Raw genomic sequence first — 27,215 nt, 5'->3', positions numbered from 1 at the left:
TTGGAGAGACAGCTTCAAATTCTCCCCATCAGTGTTACATGCATTGGGGCCCAGGGTTCATCCGTCACCAGACTTTTTGAGGAAGAAAGAAGTTAACTCTAGCCATTTATCCTCGTGTCCTACATTCCCTGACAATAGATCTTCCGGTGGTAAAGTCTTAGGATCGTTTGTCATTTTTAATGCAAAATAATGACAATGTGGATCCATTCATCGCAAGCCCAAAAGAGCAACGTTTTGTGGGCGAAATCGGATTTGGAAACTTCCATACACAGTAATGTAGTGACATCGCCGAGCAGAGATCTTGTTATCCTGGTAGTCTACAGAATAAGGAATTCCTTTTTTTATTTAACACATAGAACTGTGGTTATACTACATTATATAGACACCTTCAAGGATTTTTTTTTTACGTAAATGCATGTACTTTTGTCTACATAAATTTTTTGCAATTGGGCTTTATGAAAAATTTCTTTCTATAAGCCTTTGTGTATTGCTGTACATAACTGGCTGCAGAATGAGTCAAAAGAGAATCCATCAGAGAGCTTAGTTTGTAGCCCTTATATTTCTTCTTCCTATGAATGCTGCATACATATAAATCAACCGAGAAAAAAATCTCCAAAAAAACTAGACCAGTGAGGACCCCTAAAGTCTCAAAAACATTGCAATATAGTAATTAGAACATTATTTACTTTAGGTGAGATCCAGGTCCAGAAACCCACCCCGACGCGCGTTTCGGATGGTTAATCTTTCATCCACCCCTGTCTGGACCGTGAGCACATGTGCCTGCCATTTAGTTAGGTAATCAACATTCATTTCTTGTATTTATATGGATGTGCGCTTGTCACTTTTGGAGAATAGCTGGGAGCATATACGGTACTTCTAAGGATTTCCTTGTGTCCATTGTCTCCTCTTGGGTATATTTGGTGGATATATGTTGTTGGTACCAGGCAGACTAATTTAATATATTTGATCTCACCTAAAATCAATGATGTTCTAATTACTATTTTGCAATGCTTGTGAGACTTTAGTGGTCCTCACTGGTCTAGTAACCCCTTGTTTACACCCATGCGGTTTGCGGTTTACTCGCCCTTCATTGTTTACCATCTCCCCCTCTGTCGGCAATTTGTCTCTAATGTTTGTGCAATAAATTATTTCTATTTTATCTGGACTTTTGGTCGTTTTTTTGGATTTTTTTTCTCGGTTGTGTCCCTATTTGCGACTTGTCCATATTTATCCAATATTATGTTGGCAGATTTTTTTGAACGTCATCTCTTGGTTAGTTAAAAAAAAGCTGATATTGGTCATTAGCACTATACCATACATATAAATCAGTTTAGATAATGAGGGCACTTATTTCTCAGTTAACTCATTATGTAGCCAACCATGTACAGTGATGCACGGAGGCTGTAGAAACCAAACAGTGCAAAATTTATAATGAAGTCTATTTGAAAAATTGAGATGTAGGCAAAAATGGAAATATTTAAGTATACAAAAATAGTATGATTTCATGATGACATAATGTGATGTGCCCACGAATAGATTTAAAGGGAATCTGTCAGAAGGTTTTTTGCTGCCTCATCTGAGAACAGCATAATGTAGAGAAATAGACCCCGATTCACTTAGATTACCTCGACACGTATCACTTAGATTACTTAGTGCAGCAGTGGTTGTGACACAATCACTGTTTAAGATGTGGCCTGTAGCAGAGCTCAGAAAGCTAATCCCGCCCACGCCACAGCTTTCTGTGTACATCGTCTATTGACAGTGAGCTGATAATCAGTGTTGGGGCGGAGTTGGTCTAGGGGGCAGGCAATACCTAGTCTGGGCAGCGATAATTTCCTGGTGATAAAACACTCATTGTATGAAAATAACATCACACAGCCTGATAAGTGATACATTACTGGAATCATTGTCTCAGCCCCTATCTCCAGGTGTCCTCAGATTACAAAGCAAAATCCTGCTGACAGATTCTCCTTTAATATAATTAGATCATGCCAAATTGGGAGGGAACATCACTATGGATAGCAGGTCACACCATAGATTGTAGGGAAAATGTTACAGGATTAGCGTTCTACACGTGTTCTAGAATACTTTGATAAAAATGAAAAGGTCTCTCTTTCTGTGTGGCCTCCGTGCCTGTGTTAGCGCTTATTGTTTCTACTTCTCTAAAAATAAGTTGTTTCTTATTCAGCACTTTGCTAAATTTTGGCAAATTTCCTTTTCGTAAAGTCTCCCCCATATTCCCTAACGTCGCGGGTTGGCTCTCTTTCAGATGTCTCTTCCAGTTCCTGTCTGCTAATTAACATCTTCATTGTGTACAGTCTGGAATGTGACCACTGGTCTTTGATGTATGGGTGCGATCATTAGTCGCTAATAAGTTACGACCTGCTAATTTAAAGGAAAAAAATTGTGTTGACCTCCTTGGAACCATCGCTATTCCGGGACAATGGAGTTTCCGACCCCGTCATTTTTTATCTTAAAAAAAATTGATTTCCCCTTATCAGTCAATAAAATCAATAAATACAATAGTTTTCTTTTCTAGCCCTCCGATTCTCTTTTTTTAAAATATTTTAATACTAAAAATAAAGAGGCCCTATCAGTCCTTTTAAAACCTTTACTTTTGGAAATGTTTCTATTTTTATAAAATATCCATTCTTCAGCATTTTGTCCTGTTGTTATGTGTCGTTACTGTTCTTCTGTTACTTCTCTTGTTTATTTATGATTTATTATTTATAAATATTTATTATTTATAAATTGACAATTGGGTGTTACCAGTTGGGGGAGTTTCCCTCTCCAGTTTAACACGGACCAATCTGCTGCCAGTGTATGTGCACATCCCTTTTATTATAGAAATATTGTTGTTTTTTTTGTCAATTTATTCATGAAAAATACAGAAGAAATAATCGACGAATAGAACAACGCTTATTTTTTGGCAAAAAAAAAAATGCTGATGAAAATCATACTCTTTTTTACATGAACCAGACTTTAACTTTTCTGCTAAAAACCTCCTTCTCTCCTTCTTTCCTTCGCACAGTTATTGAAGAGTAGCGTGCATTAATAGAAGCAAATGGAAAAAAAATGTGCATCCACAGCAACGTCTTCATTTCTGACAGTGTAAGACAAGGCTCCATTGTGGAGATAGTTGGCGGTTCCAGAAGTGAAATCTTTATCTATCAGACATAACTTTTCAAAAATAAAAAAATCCTATTTTGTTGAATCGCAAAATTATAGCTACCTGAAGCCACCACTAGAGGGAGCTCACTGCAGTTTAATGTGAGCTGAATAAATATGTTTGTTGTGAGCTCCCCCTAGTGGTGGCTGTTGGCAGGCAAATGCGTCAATGTGAATGTCTAACAAAAAGAAGGAGCACTTTATAAGAAAAACAGCATAAAATGTTATGATTTATTTTAAAAAGAGAGAAGCCATCTATTTAAGCAACTGTTGGGATAGCTAAGTGATTATGAAAAGAACATGCCATCTTTAAGTAAACCCATAGCCGCAGTAGTATCGTGTTAACCACTGTGCCAACGTGTCTCCCAAGGAATTTATCTGAACAGAAAATGTATCAGTTTGTCTTTCTGATTTCCAACAACCTTAACCCCAGCACATCCCATGGGGAACATTGTAATTCAATGCAAGTGATAGAAATGAAGTCCTGGCTGAGAGCTCCAGTGACGTCACGCCGGCTGTCTGCAGCTTGTTCTACATTCTCAGCCGGGCAGACAGACAGGGACAAGCCGCGATCACTAACAGAACTCAGCATAACCCCTCCGCGATTTATGTTTCGGGGGGCGAGATAATCTTCATTAAGTAAGACCCATGGTCATCTTTCATTTTGCTTTTTCGATATCTGGCATCGGAAACTTTATGAGCCAATTAATATCTCTGTAATATAATAAAACAACAAAGGGAATCTGTCAACCGATTTTTGCTATGTAATCTGAGAGCAGCATGATGTAGTGGAGGAGACCCCAATTACAGTGATGTGTCACTTACTGGGCAGCGTTTTGCTGTTTCAATACAATCCAAGTTTTATCGGCTGGAGAATATCACCACTGGACTAGGTGTCTCGTGCCTCCTAGTCCAACCACACCCCCATCACTATACAAGGTACACAGAAAGCAGCCAATCAGTGGTGTGGGCGGAGTTACACAGCGCTCAGCATTCAGAGCACTGCTAGATCTCCATCAGAGAAAACTGTGAGGCTAGATTCAGGGTCTATGTTCCTACTTCATTCTGCTCTCAGTTTCCATAGGAAAAAAGTTTCTTTTAAAGAAAGAAATATGTTTGTATTGATACTGAGGCCCATAATACCCATCTGTCATATGATTCTCACAGCCCGTTATATTGCACCCCTATAACCAGGTGTATAATGGAGATGCTCCACCCTAAAAGCAATGGGTTAGACTTCATGGACTCCATGTGACGTGCCGGCATCATGCATGTAAGAATAACATGTGCATGAGTCCCCGGCTCTTGGGGTTCCTATGCACATTTATGGTCCGTAATTAGAAATAGACATAGGAAACATATGGAAATCAATACCCAACAGGCTTTTATGATCTATTACTATATCTGCGCTCAAGCAAAATTTAACCCATAAAACTGCAGCATCGTCATGATGGAGATTAGGACCCCAATGTGGAGAGCGTGTGATGAACATCCCACCCAGGAGACCACAACCATTGCAATCCTAGACAGCTGTTGCTGCCATATACTACAAGCATCTGAAGACGAAAATGGCCTGCGGGCGCAAGGAATTGGAAAAAAAGTAAATACTTTTTGATTTAAGAGAAAATTAAAAATGTAATAACTTAGCTCCAGGTGCTTTCAATAAAGCATTTTGCTTCCTCTATGCCAAATGGTTCTCTATACATTGACGCTGTGAGGTCTAGCGGTGGCCTCTGGCTCTCATAGATTCTTAATTTCATCCAGTCTTTGATAATGCGCAACGGTTAGGAGTAGGGATGCACTCGTAAGGCGGTATTGATTTCTTCCCAAAATCATGGTCATTGCATTGTACAGGGTTTCCACCCAGTCATGTGATGCTAACCGTGGAGTATCTCTCCTCTCTTCTGTCATTCTTGAGGTTAGCTTCTTGGGTTAGATTTAGAGTTGAGTGAATATGTTCGGAATCGGTCGCCGATTCCGAATTTGTCATATTTGTGCCATATTGTTGCCCTATTTTGCCGAATTTATGTTTGCTGATCGGTTCCGAACATATTTGGTCATTTCTATTCCGATTGACTCCAATGACATTCGGCTGTGTTCGGCGAATAGAATACAATAATAGTCGTAGTTGTAATTGGAACCTGATTTTGAAAAATTTGTGCAACTGTAGTTAAATTCCCCCAGCAGCAGTGGCTAAACATACAGGGGGCCGAGAAATCGAGCTGTCGCAATGAGCCTGTGCCGGCCAAGTACCTGCACATGCCCAGAAGAAAACAATATACCTCTCCAGCTCCGATTAGTGATGAGCGAGTATACTCGTTGCTCGGGTTTTTCCGAGCATGCTCAGGTGTCCGAGTATTTTGGGTGTGCTCGGAGATTTGGTTTTCATCATCTAATCTGCATGATTTGCGACTAGCAGACAAGCTGAATACATGTGTGGAATGCCTGTCTGTTAGGGAATCTCCACATGTATTCAGCCCGTCTACAAGTCGCAAATCATGCAGCTGAGACGCCGAAAACTAAATCTCTGAGCACGTCAAAATACTTGGAGGACACCCGAGCATGCTCGGGAAAACTCGAGCAACGAGTATACTCGCTCATCACTAGCTCTGATGCATGCCGGCGATGTCGGACTTGGATGCCAAGTAACATCAACTCCAGGGCCCCACTTTTCAGCTATGTGCCAATATAACTTCATTCTCATTTACAAAATTCTATAATTTGGGTTGATTGATAAATTAATAAGATGTCGCCTTTGTCTGAACATGGTGAGTCAAGTGTATTGCATCAAGTACTGCTCATATAAGAAGGTGATAGAACACAGCGGCCCACCAGAGGATTTTCCTGTTCTCCCATGGTCCAGTCCAAGCCTGCATACTTGTGTTGTAACACTGCAGGGAAGGATGAAAATAATTGATGATTTGTCCTAAAGAACATTTCTGATATTCTGAATACTGGATGCTGTAATTTTTATCATGATGTTGACATTAAATGTGGTAGACGGAGTGAAAGAGCTGCGCACCTAAAGGCACTTGGAGATGCTTCTAATAGGATTTATTGACAGTATTTCATATCCATTGGTTACATCGTGGTAGGTACAGTATTAGGTAATGTTTCAGGTGAACTGAAGACCCTTCACGTGAACATGCAGAAAATGCAAATGCAGCACGCCAAAACAATATCATCACTTAGAAAATAAACGCCCTATGTATTAAACCTGCAGCACACAGAACCCAAAAAATTGCTTTATGCGAGACCCATTTTCCAACGTAATATCTATTATGTCAACGACGTTGCACCACAAAGGTATAAATGTCAGCTTCTGTCAGCTTCTCTAAACATCAAACCCGCTCAACTCGTACATTTTTCGATATCATTTCAATATCATTCAATAACATCTCTATACTTTCACATTTTTAGCTTAGAGGAATAAATGGTCCAAATATATATTCCTGATCTTGGTGAATTAATGTGTTTGAAAAAAAAAAAAAGGTATTAAAACAATAAAAGTAAGGAGCTAGGCACGAAACAATAACATCAATTAGGAAAATATGATCTGCCAGGGCTAGGAGGATAAATCAGTCGTGGTGCTCAGTAAATAGAAATAGGCAAAGTATAATGATAAGCACGAAGAACGTTCAGCAGTCTCCAAGTTGAGCATGGTGGAGGACTGGGTGACAGTCGTTTTGTGCTTACTTACTCTTCATCTGACCCAGCCGTGAAATGCCTGTTCCCCAGTCCTAATAATAAGTTAATATAATGAGATTGAAGAGCTTATGGCACTCACCAAGCTGCATAAAACACTTTATTTCCAAAACAGGTGAATAACACGGGAGATATTTGCATATAGGAATGGGTAACAGTCGTTTCGCATTCACTTATGCTTCATCTGGCTCAGCCAGGAGATGGCTGTTACCCAGTCTACACCATATAACTCTTTTCTGTGTAAGTAAACAAATTTTTTTTTATGCAGCTTGGTGCGTGCCATAAGTTCTTCTCTCTTATCATATTAACTTATTCTTAAGGCTATGTGCACACACTGCGGATTGGTCTGCGGATTTTTTATCTGCGGATCGACAGGTAAAACTGCAGGTAAAATGACCGGCGGTTTTCCCTGCGGTTTATCACCTCTACAATTGAGGAGATGGTAAACCGCAGCAGAATCCGCAGAAAAGAATTGACATGTCATTTCTTTCTGCGGATTCACAACGCAGGTTTTCCGCAGTTAAAAATCCGCAGCATGTGCACAGAAAATTGTAAATCCCATAGGATAACATGCTACTGTACACTGTCTGCAGAACTGCTGCAGTTCTGCTGCGGCCAAAACCGCAGCGTGTGCACATAGCCTAAGACTGAGTAACAGTCATTTTGTGGATGACACAGATGAAGCATAAGTGAACGCGAAACGGCTGCTACCCAGTCCAACACCATGTAACTCTCTCCCGTGATATGAACTTATCTGGTAAATACATAACTTTTTTTATCCTGTTTGGTGAGTGCCATAAGTTCTCTCTCATCATATTAACTTATTTTTAAGACTGGGTAAAAGCCGCTTCGTGGAAGAATCAGATGAAGCGTAAGTGAACACGAAACGGCTATTACCCATTCTTACATCATCTTTTCCATGACATGCGCTGATTTTGTAAATAAATAAAAAAAATTATGCAGCTTGGTGAGTGCCGTAAAATATTTTCTCTTATCATATTAACTTATTTTTAAGACTGCGTAAAAGCCGTTTCGTGGAAGAATCAGATGAAGTGTAAGTGAACACGAAACGGCTGTTACCCATTCTTACATCATCTTTTCCATGACCTGCGCTTATTGTGTAAATAAAAAAAATTATGCAGCTTGGTGAGTGCCGTAAAATATTCTCTCTTACCATATTAACTTATTATTAAGACTGGGTAACAGCCATTTTGTGGATGAAACAGATGAAGCGTAAGTGAACGCGAAATTGCTGTTACCCAGTCCAACACCATGTAACTCTCTCCCGTGGTATAAACTTATTTTGAAAATAAATTAAAAAAAAATGTATCCTGCTTGGTGAGTGCCGTAAGTTATTCTCTCTTATCATATTACCTTATTATTAGGATTGGGTAACAGTCATTTCGCGGCTGAGTCAGATAACGCATAAGTGAGCGCAAAACAACTGTCACCTAGTCCTCCATCATGTAAATTCATTCTTTTATGTGCACTAGTTTTGGAAATAAAGTTTTTTTATGCAGCTTGGCATGTCCTTTTCACTTGCATAGTAACGCAGTGTAAATGCCCCCACCTTCTGTACTTTGTGGTCCAAGCTCAAGCGTCTGGATAGATTTTATTTAAAGGAAATCCATCCCAGAGATTTTTGCACCTAATATGGTAACAGCATAATATAGCTAAAGAAACCCTTATTCCAGCATTGCATCACTTATTGGGCTTCTTCCTGTAGTTTTGATGCAATTACTAATTTTTCAGTAGGAGATTATCATTAGCGGACTAGTATACTTGCTTCCATGTAGTTCCCCATTTTTATAAGCTCTGTAACCCCACTTCCAGGGACCTTGATTGCAGTGATGTGTTAATTACTGGGCTACTGGATTGCTTGCTGTGGTTTTGTTAAAAATCACTGTTTTATCAACAGGATAATTTTACTCGAGGTCTGTTAAATTTGCTGCTTGGTAGTCCAAACACTGATTGGCAGCTTTCTGCCTACGCACAGTGTACACAGAAATCTGCCAATCAGTGATGTGGGCGGGGTTATACACAGCTTAGCATTCAGAGAACTGCTAGATCTGCAGCACAGAAAATAGGGATTTATCAAAATTACAAGTAGCCCAGTAAGTGATACACCGCTGGAATCAGGGTCTCTGCCCCTACATCATGCTGCTGTCATATGGGTTAGCAAAAATCTAATGACAGATTGCCTTTAAATGTGTTTTAAATATTGTTTTCATTGCAAATTGACTCCTAGTGAAATGGGCTTTAAATATTTAACCATGTGCTTTAGCTAATCCTATCAGAAAAGTGTAGAAGCTGCGGGAGGGTGAGTGCGTCGGAGCGCTCTGCTGACAAGGAAATCTCCTTTTTTTTTTCCTCTTTTGTGTACAGTTTCCAAGCAGCGGAGGCAGGTGAGGTAAGCCTATTTTCCTGTAATGGTTTTATTTATAACCATCGGCTCTTACGTTGCTCTCTCTTCAAAACCACCTTGTGTGAATAATTGTGATCGCTTCTACATCAAACCTTTCCCTTAATGTTCCACCTTCTAGACAAGATATGAGTCCCGAGAAATGAAACTGGGTCTGCTACGCTGATTTGAAATAGAATTTATTATTATTACTAATGTTATTTTTTTTCTCCGAGGATCTCATGAATTCCTACAGGTGCACGCAATTAAATACTATTCATCTAAGTAACGCCGCCATCCGAAAATTTCAAAGAAGACGTGTCTTGGGGATGGGAAGGAAATTTTTTTTTTAGCGCTTGGCAATCTTGTGTGATTTACGGCTTTGCTGAATTAAATCATTATACTAAATTATGAGTAGGCGAGGAGGGCGGTGGGCACCCAGCTAGATAATTTATTAATTTATTATTAATATTGGCATATCAGATATTGCAGAGCTGAGTTTATTGTATCAGATGTAGCTAAGCTTAGCTTTTGGCACAAATAATCATCACGTTATATAATTTTATATTCGGCCAGACTACCATGTTATCTCTAATCAGGAATTAATTGGATCAAGGCTGCTACATTGCAAGTAAAAAGCTGCCGATCCGAAATTTGTCAGCAATTTCCATTGATTGGGGAGTAAGCCAGCACCAGACTTCTGTGGCAGCAGCTTGTCTTTCCTGAAAACAAAAGGATTAGGCAGTGAAATTCAACATGTCCAATCATTTTAACACTTGACATCATCTATCTGGGAAGATCAGTGGTCAACAGGTTTGGACATTAGGCACTATGCAGTCAATCAGCTGAAAACTTTGCTTCAGGGCTCGCCTATGAAAACTTTGGTGTCTCCCAGGCTTCTTTGGCAAGTGCATGTACAGTTTGAAAATCCACATGACAGTATCCTCATGGACTGTAACTACAGTTTCCTCATGAGCTGTGACTACAGTTTCCTCAAGGGTTGTAACTATAATTTCCTCATGGGCTGTGACTACAGCTTCTTCATGGGCTGTGAATATAGATTCCGCATGGGCTGTCACTACAGTTTCCTCATGAGTTGTGATTAGTCTCCTCATGGGCTGTAACTAGTTTCCTCATGGACTGTGACAACTGTTTCCTCATGGGCTGTAACTACAGTTTCATCATGGGCTGTGACTACAGTTTCTTCATGGGTTGTAACTACAGTTTCCTCATGGGCTCTAGCTACAGTTTCCTCATGGGCTGTGACTACAGTTTCCTCATGGGCTGTGACTACAGTATCCTCATGGGTTGTAACTACAGTTTGTTTAAGAGTTGTAACCATAGTTTCCTCATGAGCTGTGACTACAGTTACCTCATGGGCTGTGACTACAGTTTCCTCATTGGCTGTGACTACAGCTTCTTCATGGGCTGTGACTACAGATTCCTCATGGGCTGTGACTACAGTTTCCTCATGGGTTGTGATTAGTTTCCTCATGGACTGTGACTACAGTTTCCTCATGGGCTGTGACTACAGTTTCCTCATGGGCTGTAACTAGTTTCCTCATGGACTGTGACTACAGTTTCCTCATGGGCTCTAACTACAGTTTCCTCATGGGCTGTGACTACAGTTTCCTCATGGGCTGTTACTACAGTTTCCTCATGGGCTGTGACTACAGTTTCTTCATGGGCTGTAACTAGTTTCCTCATTGACTGTGACTACAGTATCCTCATGGGTTGTAACTACAGTTTGTTTAAGAGTTGTAACCATAGTTTCCTCATGGGCTGTAACTACAGTTTCATCATGGGCTGTGACTACAGTTTCTTCATGGGTTGTAACTACAGTTTCCTCATGGGCTCTAGCTACAGTTTCCTCATGGGCTGTGACTACAGTTTCCTCATGGGCTGTGACTACAGTTTCCTCATTGGCTGTGACTACAGCTTCTTCATGGGCTGTGACTACAGATTCCTCATGGGCTGTGACTACGGTTTCATCATGGGTTGTGATTAGTTTCCTCATGGGCTGTAACTAGTTTCCTCATGGACTGTGACTACAGTTTCCTCATGGGCTCTAACTACAGTTTCCTCATGGGCTGTGACTACAGTTTCCTCATGGGCTGTTACTACAGTTTCCTCATGGGCTGTGACTACTGTTTCTTCATGGGCTGTGACTACAGATTCCTCATGGGCTGTGACTACAGTTTCCTCATGGGTTGTGATTAGTTTCCTCTTGGGCTGTAACTAGTTTCCTCATTGACTGTGACTACAGTTTCCTCATGGGCTCTAACTACAGTTTCCTCATGGGCTGTGACTACAGTTTCCTCATGGGCTCTAACTACAGTTTCCTCATGGGCTGTGACTACAGTTTCCTCATGGACTGTGACTACAGTTTCCTCATGGGCTCTAACTACAGTTTCCTCATGGGTTGTGACTACAGTTTCCTCATGGGCTGTTACTACAGTTTCCTCATGGGCTGTGACTACAGTTTCTTCATGGGCTGTGACTACAGATTCCTCCTGGGCTGTGACTACAGTTTCCTCATGGGTTGTGATTAGTTTCCTCTTGGGCTGTAACTAGTTTCCTCATTGACTGTGACTACAGTTTCCTCATGGGCTCTAACTACAGTTTCCTCATGGGCTGTGACTACAGTTTCCTCATGGGCTCTAACTACAGTTTCCTCATGGGCTGTGACTACAGTTTCCTCATGGGCTCTAACTACAGTTTCCTCATGGGTTGTGACTACAGTTTCCTCATGGGCTGTTACTACAGTTTCCTCATGGGCTGTGACTACAGTTTCTTCATGGGCTGTGACTACAGATTCCTCCTGGGCTGTGACTACAGTTTCCTCATGGGTTGTGATTAGTTTCCTCATGGGCTGTAACTAGTTTCCTCATTGACTGTGACTACAGTTTCCTCATGGGCTCTAACTACAGTTTCCTCATGGGCTGTGACTACAGTTTCCTCATGGGCTGTTACTACAGTTTCCTCATTTCCTCATGGGCTGTGATTACAGTTTGCTCATGGGCTGTAAATACAGTTTCCTCAAAGGCTGTTACTACAGTTTAATCATGAACTGTGACTACAGTTTCCTCATGGGCTGTAACTACAGTTTCCTCATTTCCTCATGGGCTGTGACTACAGTTTCCTCATGGGCTGTAAATACAGTTTCCTCATGGGTTGTGACTTGACATTCAGCTCAGAGAATTTATTTAAAGGGGACCCGTCAGGAGGTTTTTCCAATGAAACGTAAAGCCACCACCTATAAATCCCCTTGGACTGCATTCTACTAATATGCATGTAAGCCCCTAACTCCTCCTGCATATCAGATTGGCGCTGTCCAATCTTTTGATGTTGTTGGTCTTTTCTCAGTGATTACTCTATTCCCACAATTCCGTTCCACTTTCATGATTGATGTGGAAGATGTATAGTATGTCACTCACACAGCACTGCAAATCTCACAGGTGAAGCATGGACCTATGTAGGCGCACTTTAATCAGCTGCTTGTAAAATGAATGCACAGGTAGAAGCAGAGCGACATGCAAGCCTGTGCTTCAACTGTGCAGTTCCAATACTTACAGTGCTGTGCGATTGCGCTTATATAGAAGGGTCTGAACAAAGACCATCAATTCCCATCGGACCGGCCAATTAGTACATGGTGTGGGAAAATTATATAAGCTATCTTTTGGATATGAATGGGGAGCTGTGGGCTTATGAACAGCTTTCTGGTTTGTGGTACAAGAGGAGTTAAAGTTGGTGGCTTTAGTTTACATTGTGAACCTGCTGACAGGTGCCCTTTAAAAAAAATAAGACAATATACAAATCCATGAGCAGCAATGTTATACTTGCTGTGTGGGGAGCATTTATCCGATATCTGATTCTACACTTGTGCTTCGCTGTTTGAGTTAATCATATTAGCTACTGTGAAATTATATTAAAAAAATACTAAGTTTATATGTAAAAGATTCACTCAAGAAATACCTGATAAAGGTTATGTTGGGGCGGTGTCTGACTCAGAGATTCAAATCCTAAATAGAAGTACCTCCCCCGCAGAACCTACACCAGGCATTACATAGTGTATCAGTTTCTTTTTGAAATTTTCTTTTAATGTTATGTATTATTTTGTAGTATATGCTATTTTTTAAGCACCTTAAGTCATTTATTTCTTGATTCTTTAGTTTTGTAGCCAAAATTAAATAAAAAAATACAAAATTAAGTAAAGAAACTATCAGCATTTGTGTGAGTACTGATTTATCATGTTTATGTTAATCAATACCTCTATAACTACCACCTCCTTAAATCACAATCCCCATTGTTTTGTTAGAGACATTACAGACTTACTATCCCATTGGGATTAATACATGTATGGTAGACCTATGTATATCTATATATTCAGCTATGATGGAGGAGCTCAACAAGGTCTTCTAGCAATTGCAAAAATCCGTATAGTTATAGGGAGATGTTGTGGGATCTGGATGGTGCTGAATGTCCCCAATGCCTAGATACACTCACCGGTATGGATCCAGAGCACTTCGGAAAAGTGATATACAACTGTATAGAGATATGAGTTGACAACTAGGTCACACTGACTGCAGTGAATGTTTGGAAGAGGTGGATGATGCCTCTGTCTAATTGATTCCCTTGGTAACTCAACGCCCCATGGAGAGATTGGTCAAACAAACCTTGGTATGTTCAGATTGCTCAAAGTGCACATATATTCTGCGTTGTGCCAGTCATGTTTTGTAAAATAAGCTACAAGCTTCAGACAGTCTTGGAAATTTAGGAGAATGTAGGTCACAAAAATAATCGATGATCATATATCACGTAAGACACCGGTCCACGAGTGAGTCAACAAAAATGGTCTCAAATGGAAATGCTCTCAATTTCTTGGGGGAAAATATATGAACATTTTGTTAACAAATACAATGATTGTTACAGAATTTAAAGATGATTTCCTCTATAAAGATTGACTAAAAATGAATGTCCACCCTTTAAGGTCATTTTGTCATTTACTCTCTTTTGTTATAGCAGATACAGAGTTCCTAATCTCTTGGTTGCGTCACTAAGGAAAGCTTAGGTACTCATACGGCATTCAGTCTACAGATGTGTCTTCCCTTACCTTTCCGGGAATTTGGTTATTGACTTCAGTTTCTCATGATACCATTCGATACATTAAAACAACGTGATAGCTACATTTTTATCAGGCTGTAACTGACTTCGCAATCACTGGGTGGCCACATGTATAGATGATACATATAGCATCACCATCTCCCGACATTGTATTGTAAAGTGATGGTTTTTATTTTATCATATTGGGTCATCTTGAGCCACGCATTTTGGGATATCTCAAGCCAAAAGAAGATTGTGTGGAAGGACACATCTGTAATTTGGAGGGGATTTGGAGCTCTGTATCAGAAAAATGGAGCCGTGTCCTATATTAAGACAGATAATGGACCTTCGACCTTCTAAGCTTTTCTTAGAGAATGGTGTGGACAGAGGACGCTCATTCTAACATCATGGGCTTCGTAGCCGCATCTATTATGTGTTCTTTAGAGGTTGGAATACATTTCTGATGCGACATCCAAGAAAAAGTTTTGAATACTTCAACCAAGTAATGTATAAAGTGTAATTAATACAATGACGGTTACAAAGAATTTTAACAAGCAATGACACCATATCAGTCATTTTGAAGAACAATCTCTCCAACGATAATGGGAAGATGTAACCAACCGCATGGGAATAAACATCTTACAGAGTCAATCTCTCATATTCCTTCTGTAGAACTATATGCCCGTTGAAGAGGAAGGTTCTCTTAAGTTGACATTGCTACAATTATTGATATTAACCATAATATCTCCTACACCAAAACATTCAGGATAACGGAGCCCTTTCTAGTCCTGACTTGGAATCTTCCCTTGCTTCGAGGATGACTTTATTTCCTAAGTCATGTCATGAAGGACTTTACTTTGTTGTATCTTTTAAAGCTTTACATTCTGGTCTAATCATTGCAAACTAACCTTTTACCCAAACTGAATACTATATTTGAGTTGTTTTATCAATTTTGTTTTTTCTTAGACTTAACCAGTAAGTCAAAGTTATGATCACCTTCCGCCATTCCAGATTTGTCCTTGGGACAGTGGTTCATTTACGTCAAGCTAAGGAGATCAAAATAAAGGTTTTGGTGGAAGAAAAAAAAAACAATGGATGACACCTACAGGACAACCTTGTCAAGATGGCCAAACCCATGACCAGAAGTCAACAATTGCTAAACGTGGTCTCGAGTGTATATTCCAAGTACAACAAACGAACAAAATAGTTTTTATGCATTTTTAACCGTGTCAGACACCGGATTGCCAGCAGCACATCTAGATGAGAAAAATGCACTGTAAAAGTGAAGACTGACTTACCCCGGGCAAGGTCTTCTGTTCATGTAGAGCGCTCTGAGCTTTCAGGGCAGATTCTCTTTCACAGTATGTAAGAAAGGCGCAGCCTGGAAAGAAATAAATAGGCAATTTTAGTTAAAATCATTTGTAAAATTAGATAAATCAATGTTATATGTAAAAATGTACAGTATACTATTTTGTTTTATTCCTTTTGCTTTTTTTTGTTGATAAATTTTACTCTCAGTATAAGCTGAATTAATATAGACCACATGCTCTCCTTTCTGTACCAGTCTGTCACTGTTACTTTGTCCACCATGTATGTATATATATATATATATATATATATATACATATATACTGTATACGTGATCTTACGTGCGCTTGAGCAGAAACTTTCCGGCCTGTTCAGAGCCAGAAGTCACAGCTCTGTGCGACAGGCACTAGGATCACAGAGTGAGCAGCAGGGACCACAAGATGCTCCACGGACCGGATGGACGAGTAATAGAGAGTAGTTGAAGGGCCAAAGAGGTGAGTAGTAAGGTGACTCTAAAGATTTTTTTCATGGCTAGTGGCAGCCATTTTCTTGGATCCATGTAGATGTGAACTACAAAAAAAATCCACTCTTTGGCGTATGCAAATTTTTGTACAATTCCACTCAAATGTATGTGCTCATCTCTATTTCACACTGTAAAGAATATGCAAATTGCCTCTTCAGAAAGAAAGAGGACTTTTACTCTACAGCGCCACCTATTGGTAGTAGCGATTCTACAAGTCACGACTTGTAGGATCGCTACTACCAATAGGTGGCGCTGTAAAGTAAAAGTCCTCTTTCTTTCTGAAGAGGCAATTTGCATATTATTTTCCCAGAGGAGCATTGCACGGCGAATAAGCCTCCTTACCTTGACAAGCCAGAGCTGGCATGTCACTCTCCACAAGGAGAAACGTTACCCCTTAGAACACTGTAAAGAATAGTGACAACTCAGCTCCTCCTACTCACTGCAAAGTGACCTCTGCACATGTCAAGGAGCATGCTCAATACATTGTACTGGTAAAGTTAAAACCTTTTTATTGATTTCATTTTTTTTTAAAGAGAATCAGTGCTAAGGTTTTTGCTGCCCACATCTGAGAGCAGTACGATGTAGAAGCAGACACCCTGATTCCAGCCATGTGTCACTTACTGGGCTCTTTGTTGCAGTTTTGAGAAAAAAATCACTGTTTTATCTGCTAAAGATCTTCCAGTTCAATTAACTCTGAGCTGTGTATAACCACACCCACACCACTGATTGGCCGCTTTCTGTGTGCACTGTGCAAAGCTGCCAATCAGTGGTGAGGGCAGGGTTATACAAAGCTGATGGATATGGAGGACCACATGACAGCAGGTTTACTAGTCCTCTAGTGATAATCTACTGCTGATAAAACTGTGACTTTATAAAAACTGCAGTAAGCAGCCCAGTAAGTGATACCTCACTGGACTCAAGGTCTCTGTCTCTACAATATGCTGCTGTCAGATTAAGCAGCCAAAACCTGGTGAGAAATTCTCTTTAAATCCAGATGTCTATTGTCAAACAAACAATTATTGGAGGTTGCTGATCATGACAAGATGGATCACCCCATAATTCTGAAGACATGACTACGATGGGAACAATAACAATGATTTTTTTTTCAGGATATTCTCCAGTACTGTCTTGTATCCAATACATCATGTAGTCCTTATTCTAGTTTTAGGTTCCCATTGTAGATAACATAGACTCTGATATTCTATTATTTTTAGCCTAAATTTATTTTTACAGTATTAAGACTTTACTCTTCAGTAAATGTACCCAAGACTATATACAGCAAATTGAAGCGCTACACTAAAAAAAAAAAAAAAATCAATATCTGAAATAATTAAAGAAAAAAAGAAGATAACTTCCAGAGCCTTCTCCCTGACTGAAACATTATAAAACGTTATTAACACAATATAAAAAGATAGAACACACGCGACTATTGCAGCCACGAGCCGCGAGTCTCTTAAATAAGTGTATAAATAAAGAGTAATTGTCTTCCTTCCACAATATCGGGAGATTCCACACAGTTCCACTAGGCACCCTGATGGAGATTATTTCATTATGTTTCGCTGGTATAAATATTGTTGCTTAATGGTGTATACAAGGAGATACATCAAATCTGTAATTAAACTATATTGCCAGCAGAGAAGCATTACAATACTTCCCTTAAACTATTCCTTTTGTTATGTTTGGACTTGTAACTTTGGAAAAAACTATTAAAATATTAACATTGACTAAAACTCTTATAAAGTTGTTTTAATGGGCAGGAACTTGTAACATCCAGGAAAGTAAAATTGTAATGGATGTGGTAGTTAGAAAAAGTAAAGTAACAACAACCCTAAAAGCCCGCTGTATCTCAGGAGTCTAAATCAAAAAACAAACAAACCATTAAACGCAAACATAGTAAAATTCTCCAGGATTGAAACTACAGACTGTGTCAAACAAAATGAGCATATACCCTACAGAAAGTAAAAACTCCATGTAAATAACATAGGGTACTTAGTTAACACTATTTTGATAAAACAAAGTTCCAAAGTCATCCCACCACGACAAGGTGAACCAAGTTTGAATAGTCCTATCCTGTCTCTTTATTTATAGGGCACCATTGATTCCATGGTGCTGCACATGAGAAGGGGTTACATACAAATTACAGATATCACTTACAGTAAGCGAACTAACAATCACGGACTGATACAGAGGGGAGAGAGGACCCTGCCTTTTCGGGCTTACATTCTACAGGATGATGGGGAAGGAGACATTAGGTTGGTGGGTTGCAGCTGTTCCGGTATTGGTTGAGGTGATATCTCCGGTAGTGGTGAGGAGGTGGCAGGGTCACTGCAGGCTGTAGGCTTTCTTGAAGAGGTGAGTTTTCAGGTTCCGTCTGAAGGATCCGAATGTGGTTGATAGTCAGACATATTGGGGAAAAGAATTCCAGAGGATGGGGGCTATTCGGGAGAAGTCTTGGAGGCGGTTGGGTGAGGAGCGAATAAGTGTGAGGAGAGAAGGAGGTCTTGGGAGGACCGGAGATTACGTGAGGGAAGATATTGGGAGATTAGTTCAGAGACATATGGGGGAGACAGGTTATAGATGGCCTTGTAGGTTAGTATTAGTAATTTGAACTGGATACACTGAGGGAATGGAAGCCAGTGAAGAGATTTGCAGAGGAGAGAAAAAGGGGAGTATTAAAACCTCACCTTGTGTCAGCCAACATTAGCATATAGAAAGACAGAGCAGGACCGGGGCCCGACTGTTCGGAGACTTGCATATAGAAAGTCCAGTAGATCATCCGTGTTTGTGGAAAGTACAATCAACTACAGCAAAACCAAAGAAATGAGTAAGGACATAAGTTGGCATACGTGCAGTGTGTAAGAGCACGTTCACATTGAGGCCTTTTCACACTACTTTTACTTAGTTTAAAATGGGACCTTGGAGGTGCTAAGTTGAACAAAAAAAAACACCTACTGAACGTTCACTGCTCCTAAATACTGTAGGTAATGTCTTCTTTGGTCTCTGGGCTTCCTTATAAGGTGGGGTAGAGGGGAGTTATAGGATCAGGTGACCACTGCAGCCAATCAGATGGCTGCCATTGATTATCTACATTCCGTTAGAGCGATGGAACATGTCTTTTAGCTTTGTCTTGTTCCTTGGAGAAAACGTGACTTATGCAGCTAATCAACGGGCATTGATTGGCTACATGGCCACTGTGGTCCCCAACACCCCAACACCCAACAAAGAATAAAGCTCATTTCCTACCAGAAGAAGGGCTCTATTAACCTGCAGATTAGCCCCATACCTGAAGGATGATAATGTTTTTTTCTACATGACCGGTTCCCTTTACATACACCATTAGGATCTGATATCATTTTTTTTATTCTATCAGTGGCATTAAACAGGAAAATCTCCTGATGATAGCTTCTTACGAAAGCCTTCAAAGTATGCCGCAACATTAGGCATTCACTCCCATTTATTAAAAAAAATCTGAAGTACGATGTACATGTTTTCAGTATATTCCTCTGTATTAAAAAACAAAACTATAAAGGAAATAGCGTTTTCTGGTGCGATTTCCAAAACTCACGTAGCTACAAAATTTACAGTTAAAGTCGTTCACCTTCTGGATTTGTTCTGCTGAATCCAAAATTCTAGAATAGCCACATTAGGAGAAAAATAGCAAAAAAAACATGCGGCTAAAAACAGAAAAAATTGTAAAAACTCAAAACTTCCGTAAAGGAATTTTTAAACAATTACAGCTTTATTCATACCAAGCAGCATGCGTCAATCTTTTTAGTCTTCATCAGGCTTTGAAAATTTTTTTTAGCCAAGGTTGAAACATGATGCTTAGTGTGAATAAAGCCTTAATTGTTTACAAGTAGTAAGGTGTTATCCGAGCATGCTCATGTGCTAAATGAGTGTGTTTGGCGTGCTCGAAAAATATGTTCAAGTCCCCTCAGCTGCATGTCTCATGGCTTTTCAACAGATATTGCATGCTAGTTAGGCAATACCCCATGTGTTGCGGCTGTCGAAAAGCCGCGAGACATGCAGCTGTGGGGACTTGAACATATTTTTCGAGCATGGCGAAACCACTCTGTTAGCACATGAGCATGCTCGGATAGCGCCTTATCGGAGCAGGTTCGCTCATCGCTATTAACAAGTACTCTCAGGCTACGTTCCCACGATGAGTTGTTGACGTTGCCGATTTCCTGCATCATTTCTGCGGGATTTAAGTACAATAGGTTTCTTGCATTTTTTCCAAAATTACGCGGCGTTAAAAAAAATTCACCAAAAACTAATTGTGGGAATGTAGTTTTATGTTGTTTAGAATTTTTCTATCAGCAACTAGAGATTTCTTGCACTGCGGCGTTATACTGGAAGAGCCAGATCCATTTTCGTGTTATTTTAAGCCGCTTGTATTCATGCTTGTGTACAGATACAGGACCTGGAAGCCCCTGCAAAAAACGCAAAGAGGGTCCTATCTGATATACATCTAAAAAGTTTAAAAATGCTTAGCTAACATGGTAGAATCTAGCATAATAGGCATTGGCATACAGCTGACCGGTAAAATGAGACTTGAATAATCCACCCTGTTGGTAAGAATGCAGATCCAGGATATACAAATATATGATTGCGGTTTTTATTAGTCGACGCGTTTCAAAGCTGTCATATTTCTTCCTCCGGACATAACCATGTGTAGATCCATCACGAAAACAGGCAGAATTATAGAGATAACATTTTAATAAAAAATGTTCTTGGCGCCGTTATTTGAATTCTATCTGTATAAATCTGTCTGTATTTGTGTATATGAAAACTTCGAAATGAGTCGAACAAGTACGGACAAGTTTATAGAGATAAAATTCAAATAATGGAGACAAGAACATTTTTTATTCAAATTTTATCTCTATATTTCTGCCTCTTTTTTGTGGTTATGCCCTGAGGAAGAAATATGAAAACTTCGAAATGCGTCAAATAATAAAAACTGTAATGCTGGATCAGCATTGTTAACTTAACATCTATGTATAGAGAGACACCCTTTTGTTTTAAGCTTAGTGCGTGGGGGTCTATGGATCTGTTCCGAATGTGACCCTGGAGCTTTCTCCAATTGTAAAGAAAACGATGAAATGTGGATAGACCCTTAATGAGATGGGAATTTACAGCCAACAGCCCAAAAAATGCAACATTAAGAAGGTTAGAGAAATTGGAATATATCATTAAAAAAAAGTGATATCATCCAAAAGAAGGTGGAAAATTCCAGAAATGACTTGCCATAATTGTAAATTGTATTTAATAAACACCGGTCATTAGCACCGCCAGACGACCATGTAAGAGTAATGTTCTATTAGTACATTTCTAGGATGCGATACAGTATTGGATTTTTGCTTGTACAGCCGTGACGGATTGCCTAATTTCTGCGCTTTCACCAGGTGCGGCAGTGGCAGGTTAAACTCGATTAACCTGCTTAAACTGCAGAGAGTGTGACTCTTAGTAAAGTGCCCCACTGGGTGATAAATCGATGGAGGAAGATATGGATGGAAGCAGCGCAATCTCTTGTTTCTTAAATACCTTGAACTTCTTTAAGAACACTTAAAGGATGAAAAGGAAATATACGAGATTGATGGAAATCATCTATGATTTATAGTGGTCGAAGCGCAGACATGGCGCGACCAATAGAGCGCGCACACAACCGTATTTTCGGTCAGAGCGCTAGCCATTGAAACAACGGATTGCACTCTGGATGTGATTTCCTCCGAAAATCAGATGAGACTCACCCATTCAAGTCTATGGGTGCAAGGAAATAAAATGGATGCCGTACGGAGACACATCCGATTTTCACGGATACAATGCAGGTCTGTAACATAGGAAGCTGTAGATAATTACCGTAACAGCTCCTGCTGTAAAAAAAAAAATTAAAACATTTTGACAAGTGAGAAAAAAATCCTTCATCTTTTCTGAACAATTTTTCATGTGGTCATGTGAACCTGCCCTTAGGGTAAGTCGCCTCGATGAGTATTTAATGATGAAGATTTGCTGTGGTCTTCCTGTACAACTAGCTAAATTAGTTAATTTGTTTTTTTCATTGCATTTTTAGTTGTTTTCTTACATATGATTTTATCACATTTTTTTTCATGATACCGCATAGTGTAAATTCTGCATTGCTTCCACTGCATTTTTTATTGTTGCTTTTCCACGCAGAAAATCTGTTGCTTTTGACTGTCCAAGCTGAGCGGATGTGATTTCAAGAAATCTTCTGCCCCCCGGTGCGTTTAATGATGTTGCTGAATTGTGCGATTTTTGGTGTGATTTTTCTATGATGAACCCGAAAAAATAGCATGCAAAAAGTGCAGTTGCGACATTACGTGCGTTATCAACGCTTTTGTGCACTAAAAAAAAAAAAAACATATTAAAAACGCTGCTTCAAATTTGCACCAAAAACACAATAAAATAACTCAGACAAACACAATAGTGAAGATTGTTATCGTGTATTCTGGCGTGGAGACCTGCAGAAAACGTGCAGGTAAAAAAAACACAGAAAAATGTAGGCATTTACATGACGTGTGAACATGTACTATTTTTTTTTTGCATGAAAATATGCTGTGGAAAAATGCACCAAACACTCATAATGAGAACTTAGCGTAAAACTATTTTTTTTTTCTGGCCTTTACTAAAGTGCAATTTAACAAAAAATTAGATCGCGCTCAGACCAATGTTACTGTATGCTGAACTGGTCAGAGGAAAAAAAAATCACAGTATGTCCATGGTCCCATTAGCGTATGGCATCCGATGACACCCACATGCCAGAGCATTGGATGGGATATACTATTGGCCCTCGGCTCCTTCTCTGCTGCAGTCGTAATCCAAGTGTCAGTGCTCTGTCCTCTCGCATAAGAGGATTACAAAACACTGGGGCGAGTGCAATGCAATTTTTTTAATCAGATTACACTCGTCGATGGCCTCCCAACAGTGAGCGAGCCCTATATCCCACTTTGATCCGATTTTTGGCAATGTAACTCAATGAGTACGGGGAAATCATCGGACTGCACTTGGATGACTTCCGAAATATTTTTAGGAATTTACTCCGTCTGGTAAAATCAAACAAATTTGGGATTCGCTTCACATGAATGATTAAAATTGGACCCCATCATTTTATGCAGAAAATTGCATCAGCCGGAGATGGCTCTCATGATCTCTCGCGTGGTTGGTTGTGCTTCCCCATAATGGCTTACACCTTTCACTTCACATTGGAAATCAGAAGGGATATATCAGGCAGAGAATTCAGCAGCCATTTTGAGGTGAATCTGAATAGTGAGAGGACGTCACATCGTACAGCTCAGTAATAAAATCCATGCGACACTGGATGAACTGTACATAGACATCTTTTCAGGACATTTGTAGTACTTGCAGTTTGCTGCCAATGATATTTTTCTGAAAATTCTGTGAAACTGGTGAATTGAAAATTTCAAAAGATTTGGTCATCTCTAAAATGAAAAGAATTGCACTCTATGCCGTTTGATAATAGCTTCAATCTCTTGCAGGCTGCACACATCATTCATATGAATGTGGAACAGAGTAGGAAATAACTTGAACTAACAAAGCCCTTTACTTTCTCCCTGCTGTTATATTTTCAGTAGCAGATGAATAAATAATGAGACAAGGTGACAGATTAAGGCTTGCAGTCTCTGCATTGTTACACTGTATGAAGGCTATCATTAATAAACACGACACAAGAGAACATAAGCAAGTACAGGGGCAAGACTAAAGGTCATGGAAGCAAAAGTGGAGATTTCTTGTGTTTATTACACAACTGTGTATCCTTGGCTCAGCTTCCTTCCCCTTGATTCACTGCCCTCTGTTGTGCTCCACGTCGGGTTTAGAAAATTACCCTGCCTGAATCAATGCCATCACTTCCCTAGATCTATTTAAGGTCATTTAGACCTTAAGATCTGAAGACCCACCTGTTATGAATGAGTCACCGTAGGAGGCAAAAACAGAAATACTAGCTAAGTCCAGAAAACCAGAGAACTTGGCAGCTATCGGATTACAGACTCCTGAACCTATCAACAACAACTAGCAGTACCCGTGGGGGGTTCCTACGGTGCCCTAGACCCCTCGATCACAGCCGGAGAACTACATAGCCTAAAGACAGAAAGGGAAATCTAAACTGCCCCAGAGCAGACCCCAAAGCAATAGGCAGCCCTCAACATATAATGACGGTGAAGCAAGATGAAAAACACTCACACAGATAGAAAGATAGGCTGAGCAAATGATGGGGCCCAAGCTAACTACATAGGACAGGATAGAAAAGCTGCTGTCTGTAATCCGCCAAAACCCTATCAAAACAAGAGCCAACAGCTGAAAAAAAGCCCTGAAGATGCTAGGCTTCAAAAGACTATATCAGTACTCAGGTATTTTCTGAAGACAGAGCAAAAAGGAATTCAGCACACCCCAGCAGGGAATGGCAAAAATCCAGAAAAACAAGGAAAAACAAAACCAAAACACAAATGCAAAAAACAGAGCAGAAAACTTAGCTTTTGAGGAGCAGGAATCAGACTGGTCTCCTAGAATCCCTCAGAGGATCACCAGCAAGGCAGAAGGGCGTTGGCTGCCTTATATCCAGTCAGCAATTCACCCAGTCATCATCATCCTGCCCAGATGCTTGGTAATCAGCCTCACTACCTTCCTTCACCAGAAGAGGGAGTTCATCAGACCTCAATGGTGAAGGGGAAAATGAACTCACAACACCCACCTTTTCCGACAAGCCTACAGCCTGCAATGATCCCCACTCTACTGATCCACCGCACAACCAGCTCTACCCTCTCCTAGTGTATCCTCACCCATCCCTATAGACTGTGAGCCCTCGCGGGCAGGGTCCCCTCTCCTTCTGTACTTGTGTGTCCCTTGTCTTATAAGTTTATTGTACTTGTCTATATTTCCCCTTTTCACATATAAAGCGCCATGGAATAAATGGCGCTCAATAAATGTATAATAATAATAATAATAATAATAATTTAGACACACACCTGTGACTTGAGATTCAGATTCCTAGTCCTATGTTAAGTGTGCTCCACCATTGACAGATGACTTCTGAGTGCAGTCTGATTTCCGTGCACTGACACAATGGAGGAGATGGATAAATTAGGCTCTCTAACGTCTCCTCGCTATGTGCACGCTGATCACACTCTAGCCAGAGTTTGACCAAATTATCATTTGCATAAGCGATCCCATTCTCGGATGAGATCATCTACGGTCGTCAACATTAGCCCTAATTGTGATTTTTCTACAAATAACTGGTTTTGATCTCTTAGGATCTTACGGTAAACCATAAAATTACATTTTGAAAACATTACATCAAGTTTCCAACAGGTTGTACCCAAGGATTGGCAATGGAAGGGGGCCAATAGCACTTCTGTATACCTAATATACATGATTCTGGATCCCTGCTTCAGTCTGCAGAAAGGTTCTCTAATGAAATGATCTCTGTGTCTCTCATTAAACTGATCCCAAAATACATTTATTTGGTCAATGGGTTTTATGTAATGTGAAAATAGGAATATTGCTTTCATCAGGAACCGTACAGTTTGCTACGAGCGTTGGTCTAAGTCCCAATTAAAAAGGTAGATACGTTACATGACATGCCAATCTCACAGCTCAGAGAATGATGAGGTTTAAATAAATCATGATTTCACCAGAGTAAATCACTATTGAAATTTCAACACTCCGCGGCCACATTCGACAGTATTAAAATCGCAGCTCAGCTCCAGCTCTGGACCCTTCTCTCCTCATAAAGCATGCTATTGTAATATTTTAATATCTTACCCAGTCTACCACTTAATATGCTTAATTGAATCACTGCAATATTTTACTTAATGTGCGTTTTATTTGAAATCCCTGTGAATTTTATTAGAAATAATTAATACTTTTAAGCTTTTTTCTACTCGGAAATCTAATTCCCAGAAGAAGTAAGAAAATATCTGTTTTGTACCCCTCAACTTGAATGCAATAAACTCTGCTCACTCCAACGTATCGTTAGAGATGTAAATGTGTGAATAATGTTGGCCTGCACTGAACATAAATATCTCTAGGTGTCACACATATTTTTTCAGAAAAAAATTAGCAGGAAAGAGAGAATTAATACACAATCATTGGATATACAACATATTAGGAGAAGAGCAAGTGCTAAGTGATATTTTTCAATAATTTTGGTTCACAAGTCCTCAGACAGTTCTCTTCTCCTCTTTGAGTTCTCTGTGCTTAATGTGGCACACACGGACACACAATGCAAAGTCTGAGTCAACTTAACTCTTTTTTATTCGGCTTCCAATGTGATTTTCATATGGCCCACCCCTGTTACTTGCCACACCTGAGTTTGAGCAAGCATCATATGCTTGAAACAAAGTAATTTACCCACAATTTTGGAAAGGTGCCTCCAATTTTGTCTTACCCATTTTTAGGGTTTTGTGTGAAATTCTGTCCAATTTGCCTTTTTTTCTCATTTTTTTGTGTTATTCCACTACACACAAAAGAAATAAACACATGTATAATAAAACATGTGCAATTGCAATAATTTTCCGGGAGAAATGCTTGATTTTCTGGAACAATTTTAAGGATGCCAACACTTTCAGTCATGACTCTAGGTGCTGCATAGAGATGAATTAATACATTTGAGAGGAATTGAATCTTACTAAAATTTTACAAAAATTAGGTTTTGCTAGGAGAGCGAGTGTTGACACTGCAGGAATGGCGCCAGCACAGGAGGCGAGTATAAACTTTATTATTTTATGGTGGCCAAATATTTTGATCAAGAAGGGGTTGTCCTAGTAATGGACAATCACTTTAAGCTCTGACGTGTGGTGTGGTGAGACCCCAGTGTTTATTATGGGACATACAATTAGCAAAATTTTTTTTAATGAATTGAGAGAGCCCCAGGAGAGCGAAAGTCGACAGCGCCGACACAGCGCCGGCACGGGAGGTGAATATAAACTTTATCTTATGGAGGCCAAACATTTTGATCAAGAAGGGGTTTTCCTA

General features: G+C 39.8%; 1 protein-coding gene across 13 annotated transcripts in view; it reads right to left on the bottom strand.

Moving 5' to 3' along the window:
- CELF4 (CUGBP Elav-like family member 4) overlaps positions 1-27,215 on the bottom strand; it is a 1,497,717-nt gene that overhangs the window by 1,202,048 nt on the left and 268,454 nt on the right. For all 13 annotated transcript variants that reach the window (XR_012234844.1, XM_073589796.1, XM_073589798.1 and 10 more), the window contains exon 2: positions 15,676-15,758. Coding sequence is in view for 12 of the 13 variants with exons in the window: in XM_073589796.1 (XP_073445897.1) it covers positions 15,676-15,758 (83 nt within the window). In the remaining variant the exon portion in view is untranslated. The remainder of the gene's footprint in view (positions 1-15,675; positions 15,759-27,215) is intronic.

The sequence above is a fragment of the Dendrobates tinctorius genome, unplaced genomic scaffold, assembly GCF_039654945.1.
Source record: "Dendrobates tinctorius isolate UK_male_01 unplaced genomic scaffold, ASM3965494v1 ptg000113l, whole genome shotgun sequence".
In the NCBI taxonomy this organism is placed as follows: domain Eukaryota; kingdom Metazoa; phylum Chordata; class Amphibia; order Anura; family Dendrobatidae; genus Dendrobates; species Dendrobates tinctorius.
This window is presented reverse-complemented; position numbering and strand designations above follow the sequence as displayed.